Source organism: Corythoichthys intestinalis, chromosome 22 (assembly GCF_030265065.1).
Source record: "Corythoichthys intestinalis isolate RoL2023-P3 chromosome 22, ASM3026506v1, whole genome shotgun sequence".
Taxonomy (NCBI): domain Eukaryota; kingdom Metazoa; phylum Chordata; class Actinopteri; order Syngnathiformes; family Syngnathidae; genus Corythoichthys; species Corythoichthys intestinalis.
The window spans coordinates 8868978-8887272 of NC_080416.1; the positions used below are offsets into that span (position 1 = coordinate 8868978).

Below are 18295 nucleotides of genomic sequence, written 5' to 3' on the forward strand. Positions count from 1 at the left end.
TGTCCCACTTCGGCTTCCGATTTATGATGCGACGTCACGGTCTAAAAATAGCCTGCGTGCGGTACGCCATTCCAACCTCCTCGTCTTCCTCCAACTCTTCAAAAACTTGGATCTCCTCCCTTGCGCTCGATCTATCGCTGATATCGCTGTTTGAATCATTATTTGAAGGGCTTTGTATGGCAGCCGTATGGAGCGCTGCCATCTCTGTTCTCGGTGTGACGTATCACTTCTGGGTTCGTCCCCTTTCGGGCTCGAATTTCGGAAACGCGATTATTTGTCAAATATACAACATATAAATTATTTTTTCATGCTTTATTTGTTGGACAATGTTTAATTACTTTAATTGTGACCCTATTTGGCATGTTATGAAATTACTTCACATTTGGTCTTTAAATAATTGTTTATGACGAGCCTTGACGAACACGCCGACGAAGCGACCCTCGGCCCTGAATGACAGCGACGAGTGTCCATCCACTTGGAAATTCGGCATTACGTAACCACTCGAGAGAACGCCCCTCCCTTTTCGGAAATACAAATTTGGTTCGGCCCACCCGCAAAGCCGAGCGCTCATTGGTCAGTCTTGCCGCTGAGGTCCCGCCCACGAGGCATCGCTGAACTTTTGCTACTTTCTGCCGCCGTCGCCGCCGTAGTTGTCCTCCCACTGTCGAAGAGACAAGACGACGACAGGGACTCCGCTAACCTCGACCGTTTGCCGAGCCATATGGCCACACAAGACGCCGTTCTTTCTTTCAACGTGGGGCCCACTACTCTTTAAAAATTCCGCCGAAAAAGAGAAGACGATTTTCTAAAACATTCTGGCCGTTATCTCACGTAAGTACTCGAGTCAAGTCTGTATGGGTCTCAGTGGAGTTAACATGGCGGGCTGCTCTTTCCGTCTCCATTGCCCCAAACATGACAGCCGGAGTCGATACGTTTTCATTTGACTCTCGATATGTGATCCGCGTGCTTAAAATTACAAGCCAACTCGGTTTAATTACTGCGGCATTGACATTAAGTATGTCGGATCGCTGCTTTAGGCTTTGCTGGGTTATTTTTAACGCGAGTCGTTAACGTCAGCGTCTATGGCGGCGTGTTCGGCGGCGCCACAACATGAATTAGACCCCGATTTAGCTCGATTGTTCAAATCTTTCGACCAATTATTTGATTATTTTGACTCTTAACGACATATCGGGAGATTTTTCATGTTTATTAACGTGCGAATTCTGTTATACCGTCGCTATTAAATCGCTAATCTCATTTGTCAAGTTGTGTAATACGCATGCGCAGTTGGTATTTTGGCGAAGTGGCCATTTTAGTAGTTTTAAAAGGCGATTTTTTTCATAACGCTATAAAAAAAATCACAACGCTATAAAAAATAGTGATTTGTCTTGTTAGAGTAGTGAAAGTATATTTGTTAAAAAACAAAAGGTTGGTTTACAAAAAATGAACACAGGAACGCTTTTATTTAAAAAAAAAGTATTTTTTAAAAGAAAAAAAATCTAACTATTAAAAACAGGAAATTAAAAAAAAAAAACAGTAAATGCTGTAAATTTTGTAGTCCTCATGATGAACCAATCAAAATAATACAATACAGTCATCCTTGGTTTTAATGGGTTAATGAGAGGCGGAGCTTAATTACATTTAAAAAAAAGGGGTGTTCACTGTTCAATGTATTCAGATTTAACAACATTGGAAAGAGATAGATATGTACCACATGAGTTTTCTCCCTCTCTCAGTCAACTTCAGCGACGCGATGCGTTCAGGTAAAGCACGCAAAACACGTCCGCGACATTAGAACCCGATTTGTTACATTATTACAGGAATTACTATTTTATTATTCCGGTTTTTATTAATAATTTATTTGCTTTTGCTCTGTGTAATTGACATTTATAATAGTACCCGGGCACCATTTATTAGGGATTTAGTGTAGGTTTTCAGGCTGTGGAATGAATAATGGAATTATAAAGTATTCTAATGGGAAAATCCTGCTAACATAAGAATGAATTCATTTTGTATGTATCGGTACCACTGTATTTATTTTTTAATTGGGGAAAAAAAAAATCAGCGATGGACTGAGGGCAAAAAGTTTGAAGCGTGATATAGCGAGGGATCACTGTGTATATATAATATATATCAAGGGTGTCGGTTTGGTCTCAACATTGGTAGGGACGATATAACAGCATGTACACTTTTTGCTGGGGACGGGACATTAATGAGACCAAACAGATCGGTGTGAATGGAGGTCATGGCTACATTTCTCACGAATATAAACCTCATTAATTGATAGGCTAAATATTCCATGCAAAATACATTTGTATTCTTACACTAACTTTCATATGTATTGGTTCACGTGATACACTGTTCCATTCAAACCTTTGTTTTCAAAAACTACTAAAGAAACAGTTTGAAAATTTCCAGAATGTCTGGATTTAATTAGCAAATTTATATTTCAAATATGAACATAACTCAAATTGTATTAAAATACACAATAAATACAAACTCGTTAATAATCTGTTAAGTATCCAGGAATGCAAAAAATAAACATTTGTCTTAAGACCACTCAACATTGTTGAGAAATTAATATAACATATAAATATATACTCAACAAAAAAATGAAAGCTCCTTTGGGCTGCTTTAAAACTGTTAGGTGTTGTGTTGGTTCCCTCCTAGTGTGTCCCTGTGATTGCTCATTGATTTCCTCCAACCTGTGTCCTCCTGTGTCACCCACCCGTTCCTTGTTTTCTCGTTACCCCTTGTCTGCGTGTGTATATAAGCTCCCAGTTTCTTTTCACACCTTTTTGCGTCATTGTCAATTTCTTAGTTCAGGCCAACGTTGATCCTTGTCCGTTCCTACGCCCCAGCCATTGTGTTCCTCTGCCTAGTAAGTTTTTTTGAGACCTGTCTTTTGCCAATATCCTTGGTTTTATTTGCTACTGTGTTTTTTGGGATCACCTCAGTTTCAGTTTGTACTTTGTTTTTCTGTCGGCTTTAATTAAATTACTTTTGCATCGCTTTTTTGCCTCTCTTCCCTTTCCCTGCACTTGGGTCCACACACCACCTGCCTGCCCGCATTCCTGACATAAAACCACATCAATAAAATAAGCATGAAAATTGGGGAGAAAGGGATAAACCTCGGTTCACTACATTTCTCACAGTTTAATTAACGTTAACAGTAGAAAATACATACAGGACACTTCTCTCTAAGCAGTTTCCTACACTAGTTTTGCAGGTTACCAAATTCACACAGTTTAATGTTCTGCTAATGCTGATACAGGTCGGACTTTCAGTTGTAAAATTTGTGGTGTGTTCCCCACCTCCACAACGTCTTTTTATATTCAATACAGTGGCTGCAGCTTGTCGGAAAAAAAAAAATCCTTCTAATATCCCTCCTCTTTGAAGGGGTTGGGGGAGGCGGGATGGGGTTGGGGCTGTGAGTGTGTGTTTGTGTGTGGGGGTCCAAGTCATCAGGCAATCATAAGTGCACATGAGGGGAAGAAATGGACTGGCACACTCAGCAGTGAAAAAGGGGTAAATGTAAGTAAGTTTGGACATAATAAAAATAATTCACTTAATATTGTTAGGGTCAATTATATCCTTGCAACATCTGGGGAGACAATCTAATTTACCTAAGTAACTGAAGTCATTTTATAATGCAAATAAGGTTGCCTAATAGTTGGTAGGGACAATTTGAGCATCCTGAAAAGTTGGTAGTGTTATGTCCCTACTGTCCCTATACAAACCTAAGCCCTTGATACATATATATTTGTAAGCAACTTTTCTTAGTGCATGACTTTTGGTTCAACTGAACTTTCCATAGATTTTTTTTTTTCAAATTTGAAGAGTAAGTTCATTCATACGTGAATTAGTAGACTACGAAAATAATGTTTTATTGGGGTCCTAATTGATATTTTGGTTGAACGTGTGCGCAGGGCTCCCCTGTCTCTGCACAGGTGTATGAGCGCTATCCAGAGGACCTAGGGGCGGCTCTTTACCGGGAGCACTTTGACTTCAACGCTGAGCCGCCTTGGGATCCTAGCTGATAGCGGGACAGGTCCGTCTCCCGACTTGTCCATGTGAGTCCGCCACGCTGATGTGTTGTTTCTCCCTCCCTGGCGTTCATCTAACAACGTTTGTTGTTTTCGCCCTCATTCAGTTTGTTGCATAACCGGCAGGACCCCCCCTTTGGCTCAGTCGTGACCCGCTCAACGCCGACTCTCGCTCACCTGTTCTTTATGATTTTTGGATCGCTGGAATACGGTTAAGATGAAAGGACTCGCCGACCGACCTGTCGGTTACACTGTGGAGCTTCTGGGGGGTGGAGCTAGCCTTGATGATGTCATCGACGAGCGCATCTGCGAGCAGGCTCTGGTGAGTGCTTCGAATTTCTGGGGGGGTACTGCAAAACAGTCGTTTAAAAAAAAAAAACACAAGGAATATTAACTCATTCACTGCCATTGGCAGCGATTCAGCCCTTCTAATTCAAATCGATTGGACATCTATTGATGTCAATGGCAGACAAAGAGTAGATCAACCTCGGATTTGTTTTTGTTCTAGATTGATCTCGATTTGGTTGAAGATTAACCTCGTATCAGTTGTAGATTAACGTCGGAGCGGTTGTTGATCAATCTCAAATCGGCCGTAGATTGGTATCAGATCTGCGGTAGATTAATCTCCGGTTGGTTATAGAGTAACCTGAGTGCCATTGACCCAGTCTATTGCCGTAAATGGCACCCAACAAATTAATCTCAGGTCAGTTGTAGATTAATCTCAAATCGACCAAAGATTGGTATCAGATTGGCTGTAGATTAATCTCTGGTTGGTTGTAGAGTTACTCTTTCAGTGCCATGGACCCAGTCTATTGCTGTAAATGGCAGCCAACAAGTTAATATCAGATCAGTTGTAGATTAATCTCAAATTGGTTATCGAGTGGTATCAGATCAGCTGTAGATTAATCTTTGGTTGGTTGTAGAGTGACTCTTTCAGTGCCATTGACCTAGTCTATTGCTGTAAATGACAGCCAACAAGTTAACCTCAAATCTGTTGTAGATCAATCTCACATCTGTTGTAGATTAATCTCAAACCGGCTGTAAATGACTTTCAGATTGGTTTTGGATTCACAGATTAACCTCAGTTTGGTGTTGGAATTTGGATTAATATCAGATTGACCGTGGATTCCTATCAGATCATCTTAGATTAATCTCAGATCTGTTGTAGATTCATCTCAAACCGGCTGTAGATGAGCTTCAGATTGGTTTTGGCTTCACAGATTAATCTTAGTTTGCTGTTGGAATTTGGATTAATCTCGGATTGACCATGGATTCGTATCAGATCGACTGTAGATTAATCTCAGATCTGTTGTAGATTCATCTCAAACCGGCTGTAGATGATTTACAGATTGGTTTTGGCTTCACAGATTAATCTCAGTTTGCTGTTGGAATTTGGATTAATCTTGGATTGACCATGGATTCCTATCAGCTGTAGATTAATCTCAAATTGGTTGTAGAGTGACTCGCAGTGCTTTTGACGATGATAAATGTCCTATTGCGGCTGTTTTAGTATTTCTGAAAGTGATTTAAGTGAGTTTATCACTAGTAGATGTCCAATTCATTTCAAGTAGGAGTTCTGGCATCCAAACGTATCGATCTCAATGGCAGCCAAGTGTCAAAAAAGTTGTTTTTTCTTGGCGTCTTTCCCTTTAACTCATTGGCTAACATAGATTAATCTGAGATTAATCTACGATTTGAGACTCAACTACTTTTGTCTGTTTTGACAGGCAGAGAAGAGCGCCTTCGTGGTGGGCGACCTGGGCGCTCTGATGCGCCAGCACGCCCGTTGGCAGAGCGCCGTACCGCGACTGCAGCCGTACTTCCCGCTCCGTTGCAACCGCAGCCCGGCGGTCGTCGAGGTCCTCGCCTCGTTGGGTTTAGGTTTTGTCTGCGCCAGCAAGGTGAGAGTGCTTTTAAACAGATTTGGCGCCGAGCTCCAGGGTTTTAACAACTATCGTGGCGGTGTCATCTGCAGGCTGAAGTCAACCTGGCGCTGGAGCACGGAGTAGCGCCCGACAATATCATCCTTTCGGGTATCTGCAAGCAGCTCGCACTCATCAAGGCCGCGGCCAAACATGACGTGCAGCACCTCGTGTGCGACAATGAGGCTGAGCTAACGAAGATCGCGCGCTTCCACCCGCGTGCTAAGTAAGTACAAAGCAGGGCTGCAACAAACAATTACTCACTCATGCCATTGACCGTTCAGTCCTTTTTACCTGATTCCGATCCTCTCAAAACAACGTGATCGGGGACATGCCAATTATTTACTGTTGTATTACGAAAAGTTGGACGATGAATATTAGCCAACTTTATCATTCGTGAATTTTTGGCTAACGATGGCATTTTTAAAAACCTGATCTTTTTTTAACCTGATTCCGATCTTCTAAAAAACAACGTAATCAGGGCCAAGTTTCTGATCATGTGACTGGATTGGAGATGTCCCTATTACGTACTGTTACATTACTAAAAGTCTGACTGAATATTTGCTAACTATTATTTGTATGGTATTTTTTTACTAACAGTGGCATTTTACCAGATTCCGATCCTTTAAAAAAAAAAAAAAAAAGCGTAATCGGGGCCTGATTTCCGAACATGTAACCGGATCAGAGACATCCATATCAATTACTGCTCTATGACGAAAAGTTGGACTATGAATATTAGCTAACTGTATTAATTTGTATGATATTTTTGGCTGTTCTATTACGAAATGTTGGACGATAAATATTAGCTAACTGTATTATTTGTATGATATTTTTGGCTAACTGCGGCATTTTTAAAAACCCGATCTTTTTTACCTGATTCAGGTCCTCTAAAAACAACGTAATCCGGGCCCAGTTCCTGATCATGTGACCGGATTGGAGACATCCATTTAATTTACTGTTCTATTACGAAAAGTTGGACTATGAATACTTGCTAACTGTATTATTTGTATTATATTTTTGGCTAACTGTTACGTTTTTAAAAACCTGATCTTTTTTTTAACCTGATTCCGATCCTCTAAATACAATGAAATCGGGCCCGATTTCCAATCACGTTATCTATTTACTGTTATATTACAAAAAGTTGGATAATAATATTAGCCAACGGTATCATTCGTGTATTTTTGGCTCGCCGTGGCATTTTTAAAAACCCAATCTTTTTTACCTGATTCCTCTAAATACAATGCAATCGGGGCCCAATTTCCGATCACGGGGACAGCCCTATTATTTAGTGTTATATTACAAAACGTTGGACTCTAAATATTAGCTAACTATCATTTGTATATTTTTGACAACGGCATTTTTACCCAATCCCGATCCTCTAAAACAGGGGCGACCTGCGGCTCCAGAGCCTCATGTGGCTCTTTTATTCTTTTGCTGTGGGTCTCCCTGACTATGGCAGTGAAACAGTTCAGTGCCAGTGACAATATTAGACACCCAGTCATCCTTCCGCTGTGAATTGTGAGTTTATCACTAGTAGACATCTAGTCTATTTGAACTGGGAATGGGTTATGAGCTGTGGCGTTCCCCAAGGGTCAATCTCACCACCCCTACTGTTCATTCTGCATCATAAAACACCGCTAAAATCAAATAGATTGGACGTCTAACGCCATCAATGGCAGGCACTGAGTAAATCGCAGATGCTTTGACATTGATAAAATAATCGGTTCAGAAATAAGCTAGTTATAACTTTATTTTAAAGTTAGGCTATGTTGGTAGGGGTGGTGAAAGGTCTTTTCACGCTTCTGCCATGAATTGAAATGGGTTTATCACTAGTAGACATCAAATCCATTTCAAGTCGATTGGACATCTATCACTGTCAGTGGCAACTAATGGGTTAACGAGTATTTGATTTGAATTTAAATTGGAATGCAGTTTTCAAACCTAATTCTAAATGTGAAGATGATGGTGCAGACTACAAGCAAACTAAAAAAACATTTTTTGTTGCAACTCATTAAAATGTTAGATGGCAAAGGGACTTTGTGGTATTTTTCCTGGTATTTTATTTTGGCGGGAAATGGTTGAAATGGCTCTTTGAGTATCTGAGGTTTCTGACCTTTGCTCTAAAACCAACGCAATCGGGGCCTGATTTCCGATCACGTGATCCGTTATTTACTGTTATATTACGAAAAATTGGACTAGGAATGTTAGCTAACTGTACCGTTTGTATGATATTTTTGGCTAACCGTGGCATTTTTTTGTCAGGCTGTTGCTTCTGCTCAACACTGAAGCCCACGCGGCCGAGACCAGCCTGGCCTTGGGCGCGTCCCTGAAGAGCTGCCGCCGCCTTTTGGAAGCGGCCAAGGCTCTGGACATGGAGGTCGTCGGCGTGTCCTTCCACGTACCGGCGACCTGCCCGGAGCCGCAACGGGCTTACGGGCACGCGCTGGCCGACGCCCGTTGTGTCTTCGACATGGGGGTAAGCGGACCCGCGCTGGTGACCTCATCCCCCGAAAAAAACTCTTGACGTTGAGTCTCTCGCTATTTTTAGGCGGACCTGGGCTTCCACATGAACATCCTGGATATCGGCGGAGGATTCAGCGGCTCGGACTTCCAACTCAAACAGGTTGATGACGCCTTAAATGACTCGTTGATTAAGCGGGGACTTCGACCTGCTGATTAGTGTCAACTAGGACAAAGATAAGACATGTTTACTTGTTCAGAGATAGGTCACGCTAGCTCTGTTTGTTTACATTCGTGGAGAGAGCGAAGGAGTGGCATTCATATTAGGCTCATTTGGAACTGAAGCGAAGAATTTGTAGTCCATTTGGTCATTTTCAAAGGTTCAACAGGTTTAGATTAAAAAACTGAGATCTTTAATGTACCGTAATTTTCGGGCTATAAGCCGCTACTTTTTTCCTTCATTTTGAATCGTGCGGTTTATTTGTTGATTTATTTGGGTTAATAGGTAACACTTTATTTGACAGTGGCGTCACAAACCCGTCATAATTATGACGTGACACTATCATGGGCATTATTGAATGCTTTTGACAGATGCCAGTAATTGCATCCGGCAAATTATGTCAGTAACTGAGACATAACAAGTAACAAGTGAGATCATTTGCCGGATAACACTAAAGGACATCTGTTATAAGCATTTATTAATGCTCATGACAGTCTCATGTCATAATTGTGATTGTCTAATGACAGTCTTATGGCGCCGCTGGAAATAAAGTGTTACCAAATACCATAACTAGCAATTTATAAAACAACTGGAACAGTAACTGAGGTAACTAATTAGCACAGAACATGAATTTTGATTGTTATTTACGTCTGTAGCACTGCAATGCACGCTAGGAGGCATGTTGGACGACAACAGTGTTGACAGCAAGAGGCAGCAGAGGTTGACTGTCTCCCCAAATGGAGCAATGATGGCCAAATGAAGCTTCTTTAAGCAGTGAAGCTGTACAGCCAACTGGTTCAAAGCTTTATAGTGGTTCATTTGGTCATATGACAGTCGTATGATGTCGCTGTCAAATAAAGTGTTACCGGTTCATATCTTTTGGTGTAAATATCCCATAGTACAGTGAGGACAGCTGCGGCTTATAGTCCAGTGCGGCTTATATATGAGCAAATGTCGTTTTCGTGCCAAATTTAGTGGGTGGCGGCTTATAGTCGGGTGCGCCTTATATTGCGAGAATTACGGTACTAATCTTGATGAAATACCATAACTCATTGGCTATCATTGATAGACAAACTAGCAATCTATTAGAAATTATCTTTGGCATATTAGCACTTACAACATTGAGATCTAGAAAAATAGTAAACAAGCTTACTGCTGTTAAAATGCCATGATTATTATTTTCTTAAAAAAATTAACTCATTGAACGCCATGGACAGCGGTAAATGTCCAATCCATTTGGATTGGCTGGTCTAGCAATGATCAAATGACACAGTATGCATTTTTTAATTAATCTTTTCAGAGGATTTGGCCATTGTTAACATATTTGATACATGAATTTTGAACCATGTGATATTTTCCCCTTAAAAACATGTATCATATGAATATGATGCAAATTAATTTTTTTCCCCAAAAAATTTATTTGCTGTGAATTAATGATTTGGGCTTCAAAAGATGTATGTATTTATTATGTCTTTACCCATATTTTTTTTACTATTTACTAGTGCTGCAACGATTAATCGATTAACTTGAGTATTCGATTAGAAAAAAAGATTCGAATTAAATTTTGCTGCCTCGAGTATTCGTTTAATTAAAGTGGGGTTGTTATGGTTTATTTTGAAAGTGTTTGCATTGAGTTTTATTGATTTGGGTGGCTACACTGCCCCTTAGTCTGCCTCACTTCACGTGGCTGAATCCAGCTGGTCAATGTTAAGACCAACATAAGCGAAGTTTTTGTTCGAGCTAAATGTTTTCTAATGCATTATTTTTAATTTAGTTTACAGGCCATTCAGCCATTTTCTGTGGGAATATGTGTCCGAACCATTTGTTAAGAGCATTGTGTAAAAAAAAAAAAAGTTAGCGTTTTACAGCATTTTAGCTAGCAGACTTTTGCTGTGTAAGTTAGCCAATTGTTCTTTTGTTGTACATAAATCCTTATTTTATTATTTTTTTATAACGTTTGAGGCTCAGCTCGGGTATTTTAATGTTTCATGTCCCTTATCCGATTACTCGATTATTCGAATAACTAGTTCATCAATTAATCGACTACTAAAATAATCGATAGCTGCAGCCCTACTATTTACATTTATTTTTAATTACTACTTATTAAACATCTTTACGTGTTTATATACAATTCTAATCAACTCATTTGACAGATTAATCTATAACCCGTTTACTGCAAACGACCCCTAACCCTTGAGTTCATAGATTAGATTAATCTCAGATTTAACGGGCAGATTATTTTTTTCAACTTCATTGATCAATCACATATTCAATTTCATTCAGGTACGACGCTAGAGTTCATAGAATAATCGCAAAATAGATTAATTTTGGATAGGGCTACAGCTATCATTATTTGAGTAATCGATTAATCTATCAATTAGTTTGAGTAATCAGATTAGGAACATTGAATGCATAATAAATTTTAGGAGATATAAAAGAAAGGCTTGCAAAGGTTGCACTTTCAAAATAGCATTAAGTGTGAATACAAAATACTGTAAAATTCCCAAGTGTTTTTTCAAACTATGCAGAAATTGCACTTTCATTTCACAAGAGCAATAAATGCATTTAAAAATAAATTAAAATACCTGATGTTAGCCTCAAACGGTATAAAAAAATTAGTACATAAAGATCTAAGTACAAAAAAAGTACAATTAGCTAACTTACATAGCAAAAGGCCGCTAGCTTAAATGCTAAAAAATGCTAACTTTTTTTTTTTTAACAATGCTCCTAACAAATCGTTCAAACACATATTCCCACAAAAAACTGCTAAATACACCTCTAAACTAAATTTTGCATGCATAAACAATCATATTAGCGTAAACAAAAACTTAAATGCTGAAGTTGGTCTTAACAGGAAGCAGCTAAATCCAGCCATGTTAGATGAGTTATATCATATTCACTGTTGCCACTAGAGGGAAGTGATCCACCTAAATCAATAAAACGAAACAAAAACACTTTCGGAACAAACCATTACAGCACCACTCTAATTTAACGAATCCTCGAAGCAGCAAAATTCGATTCGAAGCTTTTTTTCTAATCTAATTATTTGAGTTAATCGATTAATCGTTGCAACACTTATCTCAGATTCATTGACTAATCGCATAATTATTTGTCATATTAGTCTAAGACTAACCTGTTAACTAGTGCTGCAACGATTAATCGATTAACTCGAGTATTCGATTAGGAAAAAAAGATTCGAATTAAATCTTGCTGCTTCGAGTATTTGTTTAATTAAAGTGGCGTTGTAATGGTTTATTTTGAAAGTTTGCATTTAGTTTTATTGATTTGGGGAGATACACTGCATTCTAGTCTGCCTCATTTCATATGGCTGAATCCAGCTGCTCCATGTTTAGACCAACATGAGTTTTTGTTTGACCTAATGTTTTTTTAATGCATTTGTAGTTCAGCTTATAGGTATATTTAGCCGTTTTTGTGGGAATGTGTTTAAACCATTTGTTAAGAGCATTGTAAAAAAAAAAAGTTAGCGTTTAATAATTTCAGCTAGCGGACATCTGCTATGTAAGTTAGCAAATTGTTGTTTTGTTGTACATAAATCCTTATTTATTTATTTTTGTTCATACCGTTTGAGGCTCAGCTCAGGTATTTTCATTTTTCATGTTCCTTATCCGATTACTGGATTATTCGAACTGAATAGTTCATCGATTAATCGTCTACTAAAATAATTGATAGCTGCAGCCTGACTGTTAACTTGCACTTTTCAATCGCAACTCCCAGCCAGTGACTTTAAACCTAAAATATGTGCCTTGTTGTCACGTCACAGGTGGAATCCGCCATCGTGCCGCTGCTGGACGCTTACTTCCCGTCGCTATCCGGCGTTCACGTTCTGGCCCAGCCGGGCGCCTTCTACGCGGCTTCGGCCTTCAGCCTGGCGGTCAACGTGATCGGCAAAGAAGCGGCGACCCGCCGCTGGGATGGCTTAGCTTCAGGTTGGTCTGATCCATGGCAAAGTCGCGTTATGTAATGTTAACATGCGGCCGGGGCTCAAATTCCATGGCGGTGTCCCATTGTGTTGTTTTTGTTATTCCGCGTTTGTAAGTTGCTGTGTATGTGTCATCAGGTGACAAAAGCGAGGACGCGGAGTTCCTGTACTACATGAGCGAGGGTGTTTACGGGCCGTTTGGTGTCAAGCTCCTTGGGAACGCCGTGGCCGCGCCGACGGTGCATAAGGTTCGTAGGCCCCGCCCTCTGATGGATGAAATGAAAGTGGGTCGGGGTTTATGGGACGATATGGAGACGTGTTTTGTACATGACTGATCTTATCAGACTTATCGGACTTATCAAGATTTAATTTGGTTTTATTTAAATTGTATGATTTTATTATTTTTAGAAAGTTTGTTTTTTTGTTTTGTTTTCATTAGAGTTAGAAGGAGAATTGCTTTTTTTTAAATACTGTTTTATTCATAGTTTTTAAAAAAATTTAAATTATTAAAAATTGTTTTGCATAAAAATGGATAAAAACCATTTATATCTAAAAAGAAACTAAATATTCTTTTTCATTTTCTTCATTTCAAAAAATTAAACTAATTGTTTAAAGAAAAAGAAAATTATAAAGTAATTCTTTATAAATATATTCATTTAAAAAATGCTCAAAATGAACAATAAATGTAATTATTAAAATAAGTAAAGATCCTCTTTTTATATTTTAATTTTCTCAGTACTTTAAAACAATCTTTTTACTCTATTTTTTAAATTTTGGTTTAAGTTTTTTTTTTTTTTAGTTTTTATTAGAAGGAAAATTTATTTAAATTGTATGATTTTATTATTTTTAGAAAGTTTGTTTTTTTGTTTTGTTTTCATTAGAGTTAGGAGAATTGTTATTTTTTAAATACTGTTTTATTCAGTTTTTTCTCGTTTTTTTTTATTTGCTTATTTGCATAAAAATGGATAGAATCATTCATATTTAAAAAGAAACATTGTTTTATTCTTATTTTTTTTAATTATAAAGTAATTCTTTATATATATTCATTTAAAAAATGATCAAAACAAACAATAAATGTAAGTATTAAAATAAGTAAAGATCCTCTTATATTTATATTTTTAATAAAAATTTCAGTACTTAATTAAAAAAAATCTTTTCACTTTTTTTTATTTTGGTTTAAAATTTTTGTTTTTTAACTTATTTTTTTAGAAAGTTTTTTTTGTTTTTATGAGTTAGAAAATTGCTATTTATAGTTTATTTTTATATTGTTTTATTAAATATTTTTTTAATTAAAATTTTTCATAATTTTCATAAAAATGGGTAAAATCCGGATTTAATTAAAAAACAACAACAAAATTTTCTGTGTCATTTTATTCATTAAAAAAAATTAAGCTAAAGGTTTTTTAAATTTTTCATTGATGAACTAATTCTTTATATATGTATTTTTCATTTTAAAAAAATGCTCAAAATAAGCAATACATGTAATTATTAAAATAAAAATCCTGTTTCTATACTCTTTTCATTTTTTAAAGTAATTAACGAAATTATTTTTGACGGCATTTTTTTTCTTTCAAAAAACATGTTTTGCATTCGTTTTTTTTTCCCTTTTTTCTAATAATAGGAAATATTTTATGAGTTCTCTATTCCTCTACGAAATCAAACGATTATCTTTGCAGTGATTCCAAACGAGATAAATGCAAATATCTTCTTTTGCTTTCAAAATGATGAGTTACATTGTAATGCATAATTGATAGTTTAACTTTTCCCAGCACATAATTTATGGTTCCAGTGTAAATTTTCAACTAAAATGACTCACAATATTATAACATGACTATATCGCAATGAAAATAATGCATCTTACCTTTCCTGGCAGCACGCGCCGTGCACGGATACGGCGGCGTACCCCAGTAGCTTGCGGGGTCCCACGCTGGACGAGCTGGACCTGGTGGTGGAGCGCTGCCTCCTGCCCGAGCTGAGCGTGGGCGACTGGCTGATCTTTGCCAACATGGGCGCCTGCGGCCTGGACGACAACGCCGGCGGCACGTGCGCCTCGCCACAGCCGCCCGTCTACTACGCCGCCGCCGCATCGGACTGGTAGGTTGCTTCCTTTCAGAACAAAACAAAGATTAAAGTCATTTACTTGTTCAGTCAGAATTCCCTTAAATTTAACTCATTGTTTGTCATTGGCGGCGATAGACGGGCAAATAATTGAAGTAGCAGCAGTTGACTGTGAAGGCATTAAATATTGCACAGGTAAAAATCTCGAAAGTGGCTTGCAAGAATAGGATATAATCTAAATAAGTATAAAATATGTATGAGGTAGTCCTATATTCAGGCAGTGCAAATAATTAAAATAGCAGCAGTTGACAGTGAAGGCATTGAATATTGCACATTAATATTGCACGTAAATAAGTATTGCACATAGAATATGTGTAAATAGAAGTTAGTTGCAGAAGTTGACAGTGAAGGCATTGAATTTTGCACATTTATATTGCACGTAAATAAGTATTGCACATAGAATGTGTAAATAGAAGTTAAGTTGCAGAAGTTGACAGTGAGGCATGAATATTGCACTTAGTAAGTATTGCATGTAGTATATAAAACAGGCACCCGACTTAGGCATATATGTATCTCCATGTGCAGCAACATAAAAAAAAAAAAATCAAAGTAATTCCCTAATAAAATCCCGATTAATTTTTTTAATACAAGTATAAGAAAGTTAAATGGCTCATAGACTTCATAATGGTATTGACAGGTCACATCCGTCGTAACGAGGAGTGGGAACCTCTTGGTACCTCACGATACGATACGATTTGCGATACAAAGCTCACGATAACGATCTGACGATATAGCAATACAACGATTTGCGATACATTGGTCAGGAAATCATTGTAGGATATTCTACAAAAAACTAATAAACAGAAAAACAAGCTTCTGCTGTGAATTGGAATGAGTTTATCACTAGTAGACGTCCAATCCATTTGAACTGGGAGGGTGGCAGCGAATGAACATTCGTTCATTCGCTGCCATCCCTCCCACTTCAAACGGATTGAACGTCATAAGCGTAGTTTGACTTTTGGGTCGGGGGGGGCACAACATGGTGATGACCCCGAAATGCAGTGTCAGCAATAAAATTAATCAGTTGGCAATGAGCGTTTTTTGTTTCCTATCATTCTTGAGGGGAATTCTAAATCAGGCTGCTTAGGCAATACTTTTCGCCAAGATCGTCATCCATTGAATATGGTACGTCTGCCGGCGTCGTGCCAATGTAGTTAGCCCAGTCAAGAATTGTATCCCCTGGGCGGAGGAATATGGAGGTAGATATACTTCTACTATAATAATAATACTCTTTCTGTCTTTTCCCATCTTGTGAAACATTATAGGAGAAGATTAGGTGCTGTTTGATTGGATTTTTGTCATTTTTTTATTGTAAAACCACCATAACTTGTTTGTCATCCGCAGGTACGAAATGCAGGAGGCGGGCGTGACGCTGGACGGCGCCATCAAAACCTTCTCCTTCGTTTAGTCGCCCTCAAATCGCCGCTAAGCAACATTCCAGCCAGCCTTCGATTACAAAATAATCCCCTGCCCTCTTTTTTTCTTTTTTTTTTCCCCCCGTCATATCAAATCAATCCTGCCCAAGTGATGTTATGCAACAAAATGGACGACTCCGGAGATGGAACCCCCCCCCCCCCCCCCCCCAACCGCCCGCCCACCACAACCACACTAACCGAGCAGCGGGGGAGGGGGTTGCATTCATTCTGATCAGATTAATAACCCTTTTACAAAAATTGCTAATGCTCTATCGTCTCTGTGTGTACGCGTAGACAACTTTGAAGAATGGACGTACCTCAAAACCTAGCGTAGCTGAAATGAAATGATTTTTTTTTTTGTATTTATTGGAATAATTTGTGGTTGAGGGCCACAACTTTTTCCTATTAATAAGATATTGATGCGTTTGTCGGCTTCATATGTGCTGTGACTTGTCATTCGTCACCTCCGAACGGCCGCAGAGTCCTCCGTTGACGGCGATAGACGTCCAATCCGTTTTGACTGGGAGGGTTGTTCATTTGCCCCTACCAGTCGAAATGAATTGAACGTCTAGCACTGTCAATGGCAGCCAATGAGTTGCTAAAAAAAGCACTAATGGACCACAATCTGTTTTTTTGTTTGTTTGTTTTTTGACTGTAAATTGTTTGTGAAGTAATGAAAGTGATTAATTTAATACATTTCTGACTGAAATCATTCATTCGGAGTCTGTGATTTTTTTAAAATATATAAATATTAGCTTTGCAGCTATTTAAATACTCATTTTTTATGTTTGTTAATAGTAAAAAAAAAATAATTCACAAAAACAGGCATGTTATTTGAGTTATTAGAAAACTAAAATGTTGGTTACACTATAGTTTTTATTTCGTACTAAAACAATAGAAGCAGGCATGTCTACAATTACTGATTAGCATGTTAGCAAAAATAGCATTTCCCTTCAAAAGTGAAAAGTTGTTGGATGAATTTTGTTTGCTTCAGTGTGGTAGGTTTAATATTTTCTTTTATAAATGTCTGGGTTGCGGAAAAATAATTAGGTTTATTTTTACTAATGATATTATTTAGCGATGTTGCTCATGTGTTTTCGAAAATGTGGACATTAACAGTTTTGCTCAAAACGTGTTTAAAAAGGAAATATGTTTAATGATGTAATTATGTATATGTTGACATTATTTGATGAAAGCTTTATTTAAATTGTGCTTCAAAATGGTATTGCAATTATGGCTATCTTAGATTTCGTACTGGCAAAACGTTGCTAGCTTAAATTTTTTTTGTCAAATAATGACGGAAGTTATGTTTAATATGCAAAATTTGGATGTTTGTATTAATGCTAAACTATGGTACATTTTTTTAATTGAAAGAATGTTAAAGTTTGTGGAAAATGTTTAGCCTATTTTTAACCGCGCCAAGAATGTGCTTTTGGACTGGCAAAACATCAACTGTTGCTAGCTTAAATTTTTTCGTCAAATAATGACAGAAAGTGATGTTTGTATAAAAGCTAAACTACATTTTTTAATTAAAAGAATGTGTAGAGCTTGTGTGAAAAGAACTGTACGAGTTTAGCCTATTTTTAACCGCGCCAAGACTATGCTTTTGGACAGGCAAAACATCAACTGTTGCTCGCTTAAAATTTTTCGTCAAATAATGACGGAAATTATGCTTAATATGCAAAATTGGTCTGTTTGTATAAATGCTAAACTACGATACATTTTTTCAATTGAATAGTTAAAAGTTTATGTAAAAAGAACATTGCTAGTTTAGCCTATTTTTGAACAGCGCTAAGACTTGGGTCAATGCGAACATTTTCGCACTTGAAAAACAAATTTTTAAACGTAAAAAGATTTTAAAATTTCAGTTTTTTGCGTCAACTAGCCTACATTTTGGGCTAAACCACCTTGCAATACCACTGTCCACCACTAAGCCTAGCAAAATGATGGCTGCTGTGCAATTGGCTAATAAAAGTGGCATGATATGACGTCATCCTGGAACGGCACCGCCCATTTAGCTCACTACCCCAGCCGCTCATTGGCTGGGCTAAGCCATGTCCCACGTGATCCCCTCAACCGCTTCTGTAGCCACGCCCCTTCCAGCAAGCTAGGCACATTCCAGCCAGCAAACCAATTAGCGAGGCAGAAATTTCATTAAATTCCAAAAGTTTATG

General features: G+C 37.9%; 1 protein-coding gene across 1 annotated transcript; it reads left to right on the top strand.

Annotated features, from left to right (window-relative positions):
* The first annotated feature begins 626 nt into the window (after nt 1-626).
* On the top strand, nt 627-16833 carry azin1b (antizyme inhibitor 1b). Its single transcript, XM_057827647.1, has 11 exons — nt 627-831; nt 3930-4073; nt 4154-4368; nt 5774-5947; nt 6022-6194; nt 8231-8444; nt 8517-8591; nt 12430-12595; nt 12727-12836; nt 14462-14682; nt 16051-16833. Exons 3-11 carry the CDS (start codon nt 4264-4266, stop codon nt 16112-16114), a joined length of 1302 nt encoding a protein of 433 aa, XP_057683630.1. The 5' UTR covers nt 627-831; nt 3930-4073; nt 4154-4263; the 3' UTR covers nt 16115-16833.
* Nucleotides 16834-18295: the final 1462 nt, after the last annotated feature.

Excerpts from the sequence above, each read along its gene's own strand:
- azin1b (XM_057827647.1), top strand. The coding sequence starts at position 4,264 with ATGAAAGGACTCGCCGACCGACCTGTCGGTTACACTGTGGAGCTTCTG. Across the intron at positions 5,948-6,021 it reads GTTTTGTCTGCGCCAGCAAG|GCTGAAGTCAACCTGGCGCT; the intron begins GTGAGAGTGCTT and ends TGTCATCTGCAG. Across the intron at positions 8,445-8,516 it reads GTTGTGTCTTCGACATGGGG|GCGGACCTGGGCTTCCACAT; the intron begins GTAAGCGGACCC and ends CGCTATTTTTAG.